We start from the raw sequence: 17,907 nt of genomic DNA on the forward strand, positions 1-17,907 counted from the left end.
TTATTTGCGCTGTATCTTAGAGGATAGTTAGAACTTTTAAAGGTGGCCGTTGGAAATAGTAGGTAAACATTCTAAATGGACTTTCCTAGGATGGAGAAGTGCACAGCAATAGTCTCAGGTGTGTGAAAGGCAGCTGCGAAAAATAAACCTGACAAAAGTAGGATGGAGGCCTGGAATACTAGACTAATGAGTCTGTTCTTGATAACTTAAGCAAAAGGAAGCAAATGAGGGTCTCTGTTAGGGTGCACATCAAAACTGCGATTAAGGACAGTTAACCTGGGAAGAAGGTGAAGGATAGATTGGTAAGAGGAGACACTTCAGGCTGAGACCAAACAGGAGGGTGCCGAATCGAAGCAAAGGTAATGTAAAGGAGGTGACCGCCACAACAAGGTCTAAGTGTGGTAAAGCCCAGGGGTACAAGCTCCTGGACAGTACTCACTCCTTGGGGAGGGACTGGGAGGGGTCAAAGTCATAGCCACACCCCAGGTGACGTCAGGATGTCGACTGAGGCCTCTGATTGCCTACTCCGGCCGCCAGTCCCAGGACGAGGCGGTGCCCTGCCCCCCGCCCGCTCCAGGCTTGGTGTGAGGCGGGCGCGGGCTGAGAGCCCCAGGAGCCCCGCATCAGGCGCTGCCAGGACTTGGGCGCTGCCACCGGGGGCCGGCTCAGAGGTAGGCAGATGGGACAGGCCGGGAGCCGAGGGGCGACCCTAGCACCTCCGCTGCCCGGGGTCCCCGCCCCCTCGAAAGCGTGCAGTTGCGGGTGGGCGAGCTGCGCTGAGGATGGGGCTTCGGGCCGATCCCGCGGGCCGGACACGGGGGATGGAGCGGGCCGGCAAGGGACTCGCCTCTGCGCCTCCCGCCGCAGCCCAGGCGCTCGACGTCGCTCGCTTTGCTGCCCCCAGGGCTGGGGTCTCGTCTGGGGGCAGTGGCCCGCGGCTCCTCACCCTCTGGTCTCCTGTGACATTTTGTTTGAAAACGCGGGGCCCGGGTTTGTGTTGTAGCGCGGGCGTTCACGGGGAGCCCCGGGCTGCCCCGCGCCCTCGTGCCGAGTGGCCCACAAAGTTAGGGGTGCTGCCGCTCGGCCTCCGCTTCTTGAGAGCCCCTTCTTGTGTTCTCGGGGGCGAAAGTTCTCAAAACTTTAAAGAACCACATTCTACACCTTGAGCTGCTGGAATGTCAAAGTGCCCTTAGGTGACCTACCGTGAAAGCGCGCTGTTCCTGAAGTTATTAGACCACTTTTTAAAAGATGGAACACTTGAGCCGTAGATTTTGATGTGCGAAACGCAGTGGAAAGAGAAGTTGAGCCACTTACGCTGGAAAAGCCGTAGTGCTGTGCTACCTGCAGGTCACTGCTTTTTTTGTGAAAATGCCAGTTGCAAGCCTCGACCACACAGCTGTGTGTGACCCCGAGGAGCTGTGGAGTGAGGAGCACGGTTCTTAGCAGTGCCACCGACGGGCAGGCTTTGCCCGAGTGGTGTTGGGTGATGGTCGGGAGGTTCCTTAAACAAGGCAAGCCTCAGTGTGGTCAAGAAAGACATCTTGAATGCTTTAGAAACACACACACACACACACACACACACACACACACACGTTACCTGAATGCTTTAGAAACACACACACACACACACACACACGTTACCTGAATGCTTTAGAAACACACACACACACACACACACACACACACACGTTACCTGACCAAGTAAAGCTGACCCTTAAGAGAAGAGAATTAAAGAATATGAGTGGCTGCCCTGTGCTTCACTGGGGTAAGCCAAAGTAGATGAATTCTTTCTTTTCTTTTTCTTTCCCTTTAGGGATTTGGAAGAGAAACAGGAAGTTAAAGATTCAGGAAAAAAGAGCATTCACTCCACAATTGTAAACAGTTTATTTTGTGTCAGTGACTGTTTCCAAGAGTCATTGGGGGTATTTGGAAACCCAAGACTTTTTCCTGTCTGCTGCAGTGAAGATAGATTACTTTCAAATTCAAAATTTAGAAGTGATATTTATTTAGCACGTGGTTGTAGCTCCCAAAGTTATATCGTTAGGCTTTATAAAATTAGTGGTAGTGGAAAAAGATGGTGGACATTCGTTCAAAATTAGAATCTTCACTCAAGATGGTGAATTAATACAGCAGTTACTTTATACTAACTGAAATTGCGGAATGAAATGAGGAAATCAGGTGTCTAGACCTCAGAATAGACTAGTAGCCAACCAATCTTGTTGTTCTGAAATTTTAAAAATAGGGAATGCAAAAAAAATGGAGGATAGACTGGGATTTCAAAATTGTAGAATAGATAAACAAGATTACACTGTATAGCACAGGGAAATATACACAAAATGTTATGATAACTCACAGAGAAAAAAATGTGACAATAAGTGTGTATATGTCCATGAATGACTGAAAAATTGTGCTGAACACTGGAATTTGACACAACATTGTAAAATGATTATAAATCAATAAAAAATGTTAAAAAATAGAGAATGCAGATATTAAATGCCAATAATATTCTTAAGGTTTTGCTACTTCACTGTAAAATATGTAATTAGTGTAACTAAAAAGTAAATAGATATGTTTAACAGAATTTATCTGATGTGTTGTTTTCATAGCAGAGTATTCTTGGTAAGATATATGTCTGATACTTGTCGTACTTTGGGTTAACAGTTAACTCTAAATTATTTGAGTTAATGGTGGAATTCTTGGCAGGGATAACCGCAAACAATGGATTATTATTTATATATTCACTTAAACTATTACTTTTTCTTTACTCATTTGTAAATATATGCTCTTTTTTTATTGAGGTATAATTCACAAACCATAAAATCTACCCTTTGAAAGTGTGCAGTACAGTTGTTTTTGTTATATTCACAAGGTTGTGCAACCAACAGCCCCATCTAATTCTAGAATATTTTCATCACTCCAAAAAGAAACCCCAAACCCGTTAGTAGTTGATCACCATTGCTCTCTGTTCACAGCCCTTGGCAACCACTAAGCTACTTTCTGTCTCTTGGGATTTGCCTATTTCATATAAATGGAATCATGCAATATGTGACTGTTTGTGTCTAGCTTCTTTTACTTGGCACATAGGGTAATATTTTCAAAGTTTGTCCATTGTTGTAGCATGTATTATTGCTTTATTCCTTTTTTGTGGCTGAGTAAGATTCCATTGTATAGATATACCTCTTTTGTTTATCCATTCATCTGATGATAGATACTTGATTTGTTTCTACTTTTTGGCTGTTTGAATAATGTTGCTATTAACTTTTGTATACAAGTTTTGGTGTGGACTAATGCATTCAATTCTCTTGGGTATATACTTAGCATTGGAGTTGCTGGGACATATGGTAGCTTTATGTTAAAACTTTTGAGGAACAGTTAAACTATTTTCCAAAGCAGCTGTAGCATTTTTATGTTCTCAACAGCAGTATATGAGAGTTCCAATTTCTCTACATCCTCACCAACACTTGTTGTTACATGTCTTTTTTATTATAACCATCCTATTTGGTGTACAGTGGTTTGTCATTGTGAATTTGATTTGCATTTTCCCTTATAGCTAATGATGTTGAGCACCTTTTCATGTGCTTATTGTCCATTTGTATGTCTTCTTTAGAGAAATATCTATTTAGATCCTTCACCTACATTTTAATTATATTTTTTTTATCATTGAGTTGTAAGAATCCTTCATGTATTCTGGATTTAAGTCCATTATCAGATAATATGATTGACGGATATTTCTCCCCATTCTGTGGGTTGTCATTTCACTTTCTATATGGTGTCCTTTGAAGCACGAAATTATTTAATTTTAAGTTCAATTTATTTTTTATTTTTTTATGTATGCTTTAGTTGTCATATCTAAGAAACTGTCGAGTATTCAAAGTCACAAAGACATATGCCCATTTTTTTTTTACTAAGAGTTTAGCGCTTAGACTCTTAAATCTAGGTTTTTGATCCAATTGGGGTTAATTTTTACATATGGTATGATGTCTTGGGTCCATATTCATTCTTTTACATGTGACTATCCAGTTGTCTAGCATCATTTACTGAAAAAACTATTCACTCTCCATTGAATGAATAGTCTTGACACCCTTGTCAAAAATCAGTTCACTCTAAATGTGAGGCTTTATTTCTGTATTTTTAAAAAATGGATTTAATTGCTCCCCGCACCCCACTCTGCCTCCACACACACACAAAAAGAAGATATATTGAAATCCTAACCCCTGGTATCTCAGAATGTGATCTTATTTGGAAGTAGGGTTATTACAGATACAATTTTTTAATTGAAATATAATTGATGTACAATATTATGTTAGTTTTCAGGTATACTATATATGAAGTGATCACCACTATATGTCTAGCAACCATCTGTCCCCGTACGAAGTTAGTACATTGACCATATTTCTTATGCTGTGTATCACATCCCTGTGATTTATTTATTATACAACTAACATGAGGTTTGTACCACCTGATCCCCTTCACCTATTTTGCCCCCACCCTTATTTCTTATTTCCTTATTTCTGTACTTACAATTTTATTCCATTGGTCTATGTCTTTTTTTTTTAATGCCAGTACCACACAGTCTTGATTACTGCAGCTTTGTAGTAATTTTTGAAATTGGAATATGTGAGTCCTACAACTTCTTAAGATTGTTTTGGTTATTCTGGGTTCCCTTAATTTCCATATGAATTTTAGGATTAGATTGTCAATTTCTGAAAAAGATGCAGTTGGAATTTTGACAGGGATTGCACTGAATGTGTATATTCATTTGCCAGTATTTGCCATCCTCACAATAATAAGTCTTCCAATCCATGAATGTGGGGTGTTTTCCATTTATTTGAGTCTTCTTTAACTTCTCTCATTTTGTAGTTTAAAGAGAACAAATCTTTTGTTAAGTTTACTCCTAAGTATTTACTTCTTTCTGATGTTTTCATACATGGAATATATTCTTGATTTCATTACTGAAGTTTTCCTTGCTAATGTACAGGAAAACAAGTGATTTTTGTATATTGATCTGGTTTCCTGAAACTTTGCTGAACTCATATAGTTCTAATAGTTTTTTTATGGATTCCTTATAATTCTTTATGTATAGGATTATGACATATTAAAATAGAAATTGTTTCAGTTTTTCCTTTCCAATCCATATGCTTTTTGTTTAATTTCCTTGCCCTCGTTAGACCCTCCAGTATGATGTTGAATAGAAGTGGCGAGAGAGGACATCCTTATGTTGTTTCTGATCTTAGGCGAATCAGTCATTTACTATTAAGTGTGATGTTAGCTATGCTCTTTGTCAGGTTGAAGTTCATTTCTATTGCTAGTTTTGAATGTTTTTATCATAAAAGGGTATTGGGTTTTGTCAAATTTTTTTTCTGCATCTGTTGAAATGATCATATGATTTTTGTCTTTTATTCCTATGGCGATTTTCGTTTGTTAAAAAATATGTTCATGTTATTTTTTAAAACTGTAGAAATTTTACAGTAGAACATAAACAGGTTATTTTAAATGTGGAACAAAATTTGACCAACATGAAATAGACTCTTCTTATTGGTTAAGATAGAGGAATGTCCCTACATTTCTGGGCAGGGTTTAAGGCTGGTTCAAGGTTTAAGGATGTCCATTTCAGGACTGCTTTTTATTTTTAATATTTCACCTGTGTTTTCTTCCGTGTCCACTCGAAAGCTAATGAGGAGAGAAATGAAGTAGTAGCAGAACTTGAGAAAAAACTTGTGACTGACAAAGTGCCTTATTTACTTCTAAATCATTGATAATAAATGCTGATATGGGTAATGAAAAGGTCACTAACAATGCTAATATCCTTAGGAAAAAACTCAGAAAACAAAGAAATGAAAAGAGAACGATTTCTAGGTCTACAATAAGTTTCCCTTAAATTACAGCTAGAATTTAAAAGCATCTGGAGGCTTTGAGATGTTGGGGGAGCTGTTAATAAAGTTGTAGCCTTTGTAGAATAGCTGTGCTTATATTTATTTCTAAATTATTGAGTGATAATGTAAGTGTTAATGTGAACACTGATTTAAGCACAAAACAATATTTATGCTAGAAAAATAATCTTTTGCAGGTTTTAAAAACTGGTATAGGTTTAGGAAAGGGTTGTATTACACTAAATACTGGGAAAATAAACTTGGTTAATATTTTTGTAAAACAAAAGAACAGAATAGTACACTTCAACTGCAGTTCCATCCTGGGGTCTGAGAGTTTTGCTGTCACATATGTTCCAAAAGTAGGGCTTGGCTTCTCTCTCCAGGAGAGCCATTCCTAATGCAGATTCTGTCAGTTCATTGCAAGGGCAATTCAGAAATACACTATCAAGCCATCTATGAAAATGGCCTGATAAAACATTAACAAACATTTAAAACTACTTTAATGAATCCCAGAGCTAGAAACAGTCGTGCTTTCAAAATCAGGCAATAGTTTTTTGCACTTTAGAATTTCAGAGCCAGTTCCCCTGCCTCTTGGCTTACCCCTGATAGTGCTTCTCCCAGGGATTAATCTCCTCCAAAGGGAAAGTTAATATCATGGAAAACACTGATTCCAGGTTTACTTTATGTAGATGATTCCAAATTTCGTATTTATATGTTTTCTCTTCTTGCACCAAATAAAAATTGTGCAAACTTGTCCAGGATCATAATACTTTGCCCATTTAAATATGCCAAAAGATTTTTGGCTTGAAAGATAGCCTGGACCTGGACAAATTTAGTGTGATGGTGAGGAATAATTATAATATAACTCTAAGCCATAATTGCAACACCGATATGCAGTTTCTTCAGATTATTCTATCATGCTCCTAATTGAATCAAAACTATAACAATTCTGTAAGTTTAAGAACATGGTAAAATTATGAGCTGACAGATTTTTAAAAATTCGTTGAGGAGAGCTAAAATAATGACTCTGTTTGGTGCTATTATATTGTCCAAAGTGCTGTTGAGAACATCAATATTTAATTTGTTCCTTAAACATACTCATGAAGAAGGATGATTTGTTATTATCGCATCTCCCATTTCCTAGGTTGAAAAAGCTGAGATGTAGAAAGGATAAAAGTTACACAGAAAGTTTACGTAACCCACTTGGACCTCCAACCCTAGCCTCTTGTCTGTCACCAGTTCTGGAATTTATCTTAGAATTCAAAAAACTTGTGTCTAGATATCATTAGATGGTGACTAGAATGTGTACATTGGGTGATTTAATGAATTCTCTTAAATGCTAATTGGTATTATGCCATTTGAATGCTTTCTTTTCTAGAATAAATATGGCAGAGCTCTCTGAGACAGAAGGACCAGTAGATTGGAAAGAACGATGTGTAGCCCTGGAGTCCCAGCTCGTGAAATTTAGAGTTCAAGCAAGCAAGATAAGAGAGCTCTTAGCAGAGAAGGTAAGCTTTTCTCCCTCACCTTTGTTAGTAAACATCAGCTATTTGGGGCCCACTTCATTTGTATGAAATAGCCCCAGTACTTTAGGGAGTAAACATTTCTTAAGTAATGAATATAATTTAGCTTTTCGTCAGGGATCTGAGGCTGTATTTGGCATATTTTTCTGCCAGTTTTAGAATGGATTGGACATTAAGACAAAAAACACTTCTTTGCAAATACTAGTGGAATATGTAAGAATTGTGTATATTTGATGAAGGTGGAGTTCATTTATTCCAGAGAGAACAACTATAACTTATTTGATTTTATTAGAGAAGTGTGACAGCATTTTGATCTACTAAATGTTTAGGAAAATCAACTTTAAAGTGATTATAGAAGAATGTTCCCTATTGATAGTAGATTGTGTTTATACTGCATTTGGAAGTATGCCACCTATTTAGGAATTTGTGTTGACTAACTATATATCACTAAACTATCATCTGGGCTAGAATTGAATTAATATAACTATATGCTTCTCTTAATAGTACTAATCATGTGATTAAAATTTAATTTATGTCATAGGAGGTTTTTTTCACGTGTATGTGTATAAAACCTATAGATTAACTCATTTTTTATTCATTCAATAAATATTCATTGAGGGCTGATTTTGTGCCAGACCCTGTTCTTAATGCCAAAGTTACATCTGTGAATTAGACAACCCATGGTCCTATTTCTGGCAAGCTTGGATTCTAGACCTGCGCTGTCCAATATGGCAGGCACTAGCCACAAGGGGCTTATGAGCACTTGGAATGAGTCTAGTTCAAATTGAGATGTGTTGGAAATGTAAAATACACACTGGATTGTAAAGATATAGTATGAAAAAAAGAATGTAAAATATCTAATAATAATATTTATATTGATTACATGTTGAAAAGATAATATTTTAGATATTAGATTAAATAGAAAGTTTTAAATTTAATTTTACCTATTTCTTTTTACTTTTTTAACATGAGTACTAGAAAATTTTAAATTATATATACATCTCACATTGTATTTCTGTTGAACAATGCTGTCTGTATGGTTGGATAAATGATACTAATGGTTGTTCAGAACTGATCAAAAGAACTTATAGGTGGTTTCTTAAACTCTAGTCTGCATAATCTTTTTTGGGTAGAGACTGGTACACATATCACATCTCCAAAAATTGTCTTAAACCTTCCTTTCATTGCTAGCCCAAAATCTCTTAGCACAGAAGAATTCTAATAAAGTCCAGTAAAACATCATTCAGTTCAAACGTTTATATATAGCATCTTAAATTTTTGAGCTTTTACATCGGTTGGATGGAAAGATTAAAGTTATCCTATTCACTTTGGGTCAGACAGTGACCCAGTAATAGGCTTTGTGGAATGAATTCCCCAATATCAATTTGCTTTCTTTATTGTTATTAGAATAAAAACTATAACTTGAAAAGAATTGCCCTGTGAATATCTCCAAGTTGGGGAAGCCTATCCTAACTCAGGGTATATACGTGACTTGTGCTGTTTGCTCCTCTCTATAAAAATCATTTCCCAGGTTATACTCTGATTTGTCTAGTATTTTCCACAATCCCAGCCCCCCATGCAATAATTTTGTCAAGATTTCCAATTATAACCTTGTTGCTAAACTTCACGGGCACCTCTGAGGCATCCCAGATGCCCTAGCCTCTCAACGGTTGGCCCACTCTTGACCACAGCCTCCTCCAAATTTTCTTAGTTCCCTTGACTACTGTGCTCGCCTAGTCTCCTTATGGACTTTCTTTATAAGAAGTTATGCTTATTTGGGTTCCAATTAATTGACCTTTAAATTCTAAATTTAATGGCAACATTTGTTCTGTTTGTCAGACTTGTTGCAACAAATTTCTTTGTGAGTGCGCATTTTTTAAATTTTAAAAGTGTCATTTTCTCTGTAAGTAAAATTGTAAATTGTTTTTTGATTATTAATTTATATTATTAGATTTTCTTTGTCAGTGAATGAATATTGAGAGGACTATTATTTCAGAATTGCTGTTTTAGTTGTGGTTTCTTTTTCTTCTTCTTCTTCTTCTTTTTTTTTTTTGGTCTTCTGTATTTTGTATCTGTCTTAAATCTTTTGACAGATCTAAGAGATGGAATGATTCAGATGTGTTTTATACAGTGGAAACTGGATAAGTATGCCAAGTTACTCATGGTTTCCCAGTAAATATATTCAACACCAAAATGAGAATAACGCTTGTTTCACAGTATTTTCTGTTATATTCCATTATGAAATGTTTTTCTCTGGATTAAAGATTATTTTTGGTACTCAGCCATGTTTTAATAAAAATACCAAATATTGATTTATTATGTACCATGCACTTTACAGGTAGGATTTATTTAATTCTTATAACAACCTATGAAGTAAGAAGCTTTATTGTTCCCATTTTATAAATTAGGAAACTGATGTTTTCTATGTGCCTGGCAATCTTCTAAGTGCTTTTTGTGTATTAACTCTTTAATCCTTATAACAACCATGTGAGGTAGGTACAAATATTATTCATATTTACACAGGAGGAAACTAAGGTACATAAAAGTTATTTAACTTGTCTGAGTTCATGCTGAAATGTAAGTGATGGAGCCCAGATTTGAAAATAGGCATTTTGTTTGTTTTTAGAGCTTGAATGCTTAGCCATCACCCTATATGGCATCTCTAATCTAGTTTTATTACCACATACCTTGCTTTCTCTGATATTCTTACTTACTCATCCATTCTGTCTTCTCCTATTAGTCACACAATGTATAAATCCATCTCTGCTTGGCAGCAGGTGTCTGTGTAAGTTAAGATGTGCGTATGTATGCAGTAGTAACAGTTTACATAATAGTACATATTTTCCAAAGCAAACCCTATTGCATTGCTTCTGCATGCCAGCTTGAGTCAAATATTGCATTCCAGTGGCTAGTCTGATCCCATCCATACATAGCCTTTGGTTTTGCATTAGAACCATTTTGCCTCCACAGCTTCTTCCTAACAGTTCTCCATACCTTCCCTCTGGGTGGATGCAGGCTTAAGACGGAAGAGTCTTGAGAGCATACTCATTTGATTCTTCAGCTCTTTGCCAGAAATTCTGTCCAACTTTTCCTATCTGCTATAGTTCTTGTTTTCAACTCTGTTTTCTTGGCTCTGACTATAGGTAGCTAACACTAGGTGCCAACTATGATTCCTAATCCTGGACTACAGCCATTAACTGGTTTAAACCCCACAGTAACTCTATGAGATAACTATTGTTACCCCCAATTTCAAGATGTTGACATGAAGACTAAGAGTATCCGAGTAGTGTGCCCAGTGTCGCACAGCCAACAACAGCAGAGCTGACATGAAACCTTAGCTCTTTCACACTTTTTTGTGTGATGCAGCTAAAAGAGTTCCTGGCACACAGAAGTTTATCCTTCTGCCTGGACACACTGGTTGAGTGTACAAGGAGATGATTTAAACCAGTAATTATAGATTGATGGGAGACATCTTTCTGGATTTTTTAAGGAAAAATGTGTGAAAGGATCTCAGAGTGATTTTTTTTTTTATAATTAAAGGTGGATTTCAATTATATGCCCCTTATATATTTTTGGAGATGTATTAGGAGAATACATTATGGATTTTTTTAACTATTTTTTTCACCTATTTGGTTTTTTCCATCACAATTTCCAAGTAACTTTGAATATTGAAGCTTGTAAAGAAAAAGGCCTTATTGGAGTCTTGGGCAAATTCTGCTGTAAGTGGGAGAGGTCTTTAGAGGAATTTAAGGAATGGTGTTGGAAATATCTCTAGTATGCCAAACATAAACTCTTCAGGGAAGCTGAGATTTAAGTAGTTTTCCTACTTTACAGTATTACTAGTTCATTTTCTGAGTCAGGGAGGGAAAGAGAAAGTTTCTTTTTCAGTTGAAGTGAATGTTATTTCCTACAGGTTAGATTTTCAGTGAAAAGGAAAAGGTGAAAAGTATGAAGAATTTTCCCTTTCAGCATGGCCCACGTAACCTAAGGCTGCCTCTACCTGATACAGCATTTCTGTCTGGAGTTCCTGCCACTTGACCTTCCTCTTGTGGTATGTTTCCCCTGAGGTGGTGTAGGAGGATTCTCTTCTGGGAATAATGAGTCCCTAGGCAGCATGGTATTTGCTTTCATATAACAGTCCTGTCAAATCACAAGTATCTTTTCTTGTAACATCCTTGTCTGGTTTTGGTATCAGAGTAATGCTGGCCTCACAAAAAGAGTTTGGAACAGGTCCCTGCTCTTCTATTTTTTCTGGAATAGTTTGAGAAGGATTGGTATTAATTCTTTGAATGTTTGACAGAATTCACCAGTGAAGCCATCTGATCCTTGACTTTTTTGTTTGTTGGGAGGTTTTTGATTACTGACTCAATCTCCTTACTGCTAATTGTTCAGATTTTCTGTTTCATCATGATTCAGTCTTGGTAGGTTGTATGTTTCCAGAAATGTATCCATTTCTTCTAGGTTGCCCAAATTGTTGACATATAATTATTTATATTGGTCTTTTATGATCCTTTGGATTTCTGTGGTATTAGTGATCATATCTCCTTCATTTCTGATTTTATATTTTGAGTCTTCTCTCTTTTTTTCATAGTAAGTCTAGCTAAAGGTTTGTTAGTTTTATTTTTTTTCAAAGAATCATATCTTAGGTTCATTGATATTATCTACTGTCTTTTTAATCTCTGTTTCATTTATTTTTGCTCCAATCTTTATTATTTCCCTCCTTCTACTAACTTTGGGTTTCATTTGTTCTTTTTCTAGTTCCTTGAGGTGTAAAGATAGGTTGTTTATTTGAGACTTTTCTTGTCTCTTGAGGTAGCATTTATTGCTGTGAACTTCCCACATAGAATTGCTTTTACAGCATCCCATAGATTTTGGTATCTTCCATTTTCATTTTCATTTGTCTCAAGGTATTTTTTTAAATTTCTCTTTTGATTTATTCTTTGACCCATTTGTTTTTTGGTAGCATGTTGTTTAATCTCCACATACTTGTGAATTTCAAGTTTTTTTCATGCAAAAAATTTCTAGTTTTATACCTTTGTTGTCAGAAAAGATGTTTGATATGATTTCAGTCCTCTTAAATTTATTAAGACTTGTTTTCTGACCTAACGTGATCTCTTTAAATACATCTGAAATCATAATAAATGTTTTCTATTTCTATATATCATGTAGATGGAGTTTTCTTTACCTATCCCCTCCCATGCTTTTTTTCCCTCTCTGATACTTTGGAAGCTATAAACTGAATTTCTGTTCTTTTAAGTAGTTATTCTTAACTCTTTTTAAAAAGAAAGGTCAGCAAAAATACTTTATACTGTAACAGTAGAATTTGAAACTGAATATGGCAAGGAAATATTAGGGAGTTGGTGATAATTACCAAAAAAAAAAAAAAAACTATATATAGGGTAGTATTGTGGTGGGAGTTTGGTGAGGGAAAGAACAGGAAGCCAATACCAATGGAGAGCTGAGTATCAAAAACAGAATCTGCTGAAGCTGTTAGGATAGCCAGCACTGACTTTTCTTTAGAGAGCACTTTAGAAAATGGGCATTTTCTAAAATAAATAATGGCACCTTTAGTCAAAGTTTTCAAAGCAAGCTCTTGGAATGTAGGTAATTATTCAGCTTTGATGAATACTAGAAGATGCTAAATATTGTATAAGTCCATTAGAAGCTATCGAATGGGAAAATGTCAGGCAACCAGAAAGACTTCAATCATCCCATCTTGTCTTAGAACTAATGGTTTTTACAACATCACCATAAAACTACTTACTTTAAAAGCCTCAGGTAGTGTGGGGATGTGTTGAGATAGGATTTGCTAGTATCACATTTTGGGTAGGATGATAAATACAACCAAAGGAAATCTTTCAGTTGTAGTAACAATTTAGCCCTCAACAACTCCTTAGTCTGCCATGGCTTTGCAATAGCAGCAGACTTTTAATTTATAATATAGATGTGTTTTCATAAAAATAAAGAATACAGATATGTTTTACATATAAATATGTTTTAAAGGCTAAATCCAAAATGGCACTGTGTCACTTCCACTGCATTCTGTGGGTCAAGGCAAGTCACAAAGCCTTCCCAGTTCAAGAGAAGAGGCAGTAGACCTCACCTCTCAATGAAAGAGGTAGCAGAAAGAAAGTTAATTGGCAGTAGTAAAAATAATGTTCCTTCTTATAGGCACAGTACTTGACATATGTAATTTCATTCAATAATCTATAATACGTTAAATACCTCGTATGTATAAAGCCTGTATTAGGGTATGTAACAGTGAAGCAAACAGACAAGGCTACTGTCCTCATTGTTACCACTAGAAAGCAAACATTTCAGAAAGAGAAACCTGACTATATTTGTATGGTCCTTGTTCTGGCTGCTATGACAAAATACCGCAGACTCTAGTTTATAAACGACAGAAATTTGTTTCTCACAATTCTGGAGTCTGGAAGTCTGAGATCAGACTGATATGTAAAGTGAGGCATATGTAATTAAAAATTTTCTAATAACATTAATGAAAAAGAAACAGATGGAATTAATTTTAATATTATGTCTTATTTAATGCATCATATTCCAAAGGATTATCATTTCAATGTAGGTCACTATGAAAAATTGCTGAAGCTTTTATACTTTTTGTAATAGGTTTTCAAATAATATAGTATTGAGTGAAGTGTGTAGTTTACACTTACACCACATCGCAATTTGGACTAGCCACATTTCAAGTGCTCTTGGACAGCACAGTTCTGTTACTCCCCAGCCCTCAGTCATTTTCTGAACCATTTGGAGGCAAGAAAATCAGTGTGTCATTGAAATAATGTCCAAATGCCCTGAGCCGATACACACCATACATCATTACTGTCATCTTTTGGGGAGTCAGTCTACTAAAAGTAACAGCCATATCTGAACAGCAGCCTTCTACTACTGGCTGACGGTTATTAGACATTGTCTCTCTAATAAGATGTGCAATTGGTTTTGTATTAAATATAGCTCTTCCTTCAGAGTCCTCTGCATTTTCTGCAAGAACTCCCACGTATTTCAGGCAGACTGCCAGCTGCATATCTGCAGATGACTCCCAAAAGGCCCTTTGCTCTGCACACTTTTTAGTCTTATTAAGAAAGCTGTTAAGTCTTTTCAGAGTCTCCATACTTAAGACAATTCCTCCTTTCATAGTCACATATTTGAGGTCGCCAGATGTTGCAGTGTGACCCAGATAGAAAGGTTGTGATGCGTCCTTAGTAAACAGAAGATACTTTAAATTTTCAATGACAGCAAATGTAGTGGGGTGTGCAAGAAAGAACCAGCTGTAGTTGTCCCCATGCTTTTCAAAGACATGTTGGTAAGTTTTCCTCATCTGTGTCCACTTGTCATTTTCTTTATTAAACAAATTATCATTTTTAGTATTGTAGAGCTTTGCTTTGTCACAGTGTTTGGTCCAAGTCTCTTTCAGTACAGCCCAATAATGCTCATCATTGGATTCTCCAAGGATGATACAGTAAATACGGATATTTTTGCTAAGCTCCATGCGTTGCACTTCGGAAATGTTTAAGAAATCTTTTGTGTGAGGTAGGCGGAGGTGATGATGCGCGTGGTCTTGAGTTCTACCTCTGTGTCGCATGTTAATTTGCCCAAACATAGTTATAAAAACACAGCAAGTGCTCCCAACCAGCATACCCTTAAGAAATGATACACCTGTAGCAGGAAACCATCTTTCAGGCGTTGAGGACAGCGCGCGTAGGTCAAACGCAGCCATAGGTGGAATCTGTCGCCCAAGCCGTCCGGAGCCAATGGCCACGCTCCCTGCGGGCCGCTCTAGCTGCCGTGGGCCGCTTCTTGGTGGTTTCGAGAAGGGGGCGGGGCGGGGCCGGCGTATTGGCTATGGGGTGGTACCCAGAGTTACCCAGAGTCCTGTGAGTTTGAGATGCTCTAGAAGTTCTGGGCGTCCGGGAGTATCAACCAACAATAAAACTGATAATGAACACAGATCAAGCCACAGACGGCTCTAGGGCTGACCAGACTTCAACACTCAGAAAAAACGAATTTGAAATTTAGTTTTACATCACGTTTGTGTATTCAGTATTTGGTTCACACCTCTTATATTAATCTGCATTGGGTCCTTCATAAGACTTTTGTTTATTTTACTTGTAATATTTATTTTAGTATTTTACTTTAAATCTCTGAACTTTTTATTCTCCACAGAACTTAAAAAAAAAAAAAACCAACCAACTTTTACATTCTCTGTGCCCTATGCATTTGTGGACGTTTGTGGATTTATTTAGAGTCTCTTCTGTACTGTTTCCATCACAATCTATAAGAATTAAAACTACTTAGTCGTGACTTAAACATCCCATCTACGGAGCTTATGAGAATACACCACTTTCTGATATCATTGGGACTTTTTTTTTTTTTTTGAAGTAAAGTCAGTTTACAATCTTGGGCATTGGGACTTTTTGATCATCAAATCAAAATAGGACTTTGAGGTCTTACTATTCGCTTAGATTTAATTATAATTCTTAATACTATTGCCCAGTAATTTCTAACATACAGTCCAATGAAGAAAATTCTATTGATGAAGACTCATATAGTACATATTACATTGTATTAAAAGGATAAAACCTTTGGGTTTTTTTTTTTTTTTTGATCAGTTTAAAAATATACTCTGAAAGAGCCTTCAGTGTGTTAAATTGTATGCTATTCGTATCCACTGAACTACTTTAAATATTCTTAAAGAATTCCAAAAGGGATATACGAAATTTTAAAATATTTTCCCCTACTTTACAGATGCAGCAGCTTGAGAAACAAGTTATCGATGCTGAGCGTCAAGCAGAAAAGGCTTTTCAACAGGTAGGATATCATTTTATTGAAAAAATTGTTTTCTGCCTCTACCAATGTAAACATTGTTTTGCCCAAAACAGTCTCCTGAAAGTAGTCTTCAGCCCTCCTGTTCATCGTATCATGTTGACTCTTCATGAGCTGGATTCATAGAGAAAATTGAGACTCTAACATCATTTTGCTCCATGACAAATTTTCAAAAGGACAAAAATGCTTCCATCAGGAAGTTTTATCTCACTTCTGAAAAAATCAAATGTGACTTTTATCCCTAACCGTAATGAAATTTTATGTGTAAATATGTTCAAGGCAGCCTTATAGTAATAGAGTTGGAAATAAAATGAATGCTGTTTTGTAGGACAAAGAGTAAGTGAACTGTGTCTACTCCATGAAATGTTAAAGAACCATTAAAATAATTATTACAAAGGATATATACAAATATGGAAAAATGCGTAGAGTTACATTAGGAAAAATATACACAAAATTTTATACTTAATATGCTAATAGGTATGGGAGAGAAAAGTCAAACCTAAGAGTTGAAAAAAAGCTATTAGGAAACACCCAAAATTTAACAGGTTTGTGGAATTATGGATGATTGGGTTTTTTCTTCTATATTTTTATACTTTCTTGTGTTTGTTTTTGGTACTACTTTTATTTAAAAGTAATGTTTTAGTAAGTCACTTAACCCTTTCTGAGCCTTGACAACAGTATAGTGGTAAAATGAGTGGCTTGGATGAGCCCACCAGCCTTAAAGTTTGTCTAAGGAGCCTAAATTGATAACCTCACATTTTATGAAAAAGATTCAGTCAAGAATTTCAAAAGTCTTAAATACAAAAGTATTTATTCCAAGAAGTGCATATTAAATTTCTTATACTTACTCTAAGGTTTTAATGTTTCTTTCCTTCAATTTGAGTAGTACCAAATCTTGTTTTCGCCTAAAAAATTTTAATTTTATACAGGAGATTGTTTTAGTGGCCTGACAAATTTCTAAATAAACCCAATATAACCTAACACTTGATTTTCTTAAATTAGTTATTCTTGAAGATCTTAAAACTTTGTTATGCAAAATTTCACCCACTACAATAGTAGAGAAAATAGTATAATGAACCTCTATCATCAACTTCAACAGTTAGTTGACTCACTGTTAGTTTATACCTCCACCCACCTGCTCGCTCCCCACCCCTACACTGGGTTATTTTGAAACAAATCCTAGATAACATATCATTCCACCCATGAGTATTTCAGCAACTCATCTAAAAATAAAGATTTAAAAATCATAACTACAGTGCCATCACGACACCAGGAAATTACCAATAATTCTTTAAAACTTCAAATATAGGTTTTGCTACAAGTACTAGTAGTAATGGTAAGGATGTATACTTTGCTTGTTTTTTTTTTTTTTTTTTTGTATTTTATATTCTTTAGCTGATGGGACCAAATAGTAATATTTCTACTTATATCTATAAAAAGCCAATAATTAATAGTAAAGTCATGAAAGATCACCTTTATTCTAAAAGAAAGACTCCTATGTTTATGTCTCTCTATGCCAAGTGTGTTTTTCTGTAGTGGGCCCTATATGTGTGTCCCTGTTCAGCCCCACGCCTTGCTGCACACGTTTGCATTTTGTCCACCTCTCTGACTTTCATGTCTCCTTCCTTATCTTTCCCCTTCTGACTCTGGCCTTCCCTGTTGACATCTCTGTT

General features: G+C 36.2%; 2 protein-coding genes across 7 annotated transcripts in view; one reads left to right on the forward strand and one right to left on the reverse strand.

Moving 5' to 3' along the window:
* Nucleotides 1-523: 523 nt before the first annotated feature.
* PLEKHH2 (pleckstrin homology, MyTH4 and FERM domain containing H2) overlaps nt 524-17,907 on the forward strand; it is an 87,387-nt gene continuing 70,003 nt past the window's right edge. For all 6 annotated transcript variants that reach the window (XR_004326290.1, XR_004326291.1, XR_004326293.1 and 3 more), the window contains exons 1-3: nt 524-671; nt 7,249-7,378; nt 16,157-16,219. Coding sequence is in view for 2 of the 6 variants with exons in the window: in XM_032497419.1 (XP_032353310.1) it covers nt 7,256-7,378; nt 16,157-16,219 (186 nt within the window). In the remaining 4 variants the exon portion in view is untranslated. The remainder of the gene's footprint in view (nt 672-7,248; nt 7,379-16,156; nt 16,220-17,907) is intronic.
* Nucleotides 14,011-15,128, reverse strand: C1GALT1C1L (C1GALT1 specific chaperone 1 like). Its single transcript, XM_032497936.1, has one exon. It carries the CDS (start codon nt 15,126-15,128, stop codon nt 14,139-14,141), a length of 990 nt encoding a protein of 329 aa, XP_032353827.1. The 3' UTR covers nt 14,011-14,138.

This window comes from Camelus ferus, chromosome 15 (genome assembly GCF_009834535.1).
Source record: "Camelus ferus isolate YT-003-E chromosome 15, BCGSAC_Cfer_1.0, whole genome shotgun sequence".
NCBI classification, from domain to species: Eukaryota; Metazoa; Chordata; class Mammalia; order Artiodactyla; family Camelidae; genus Camelus; species Camelus ferus.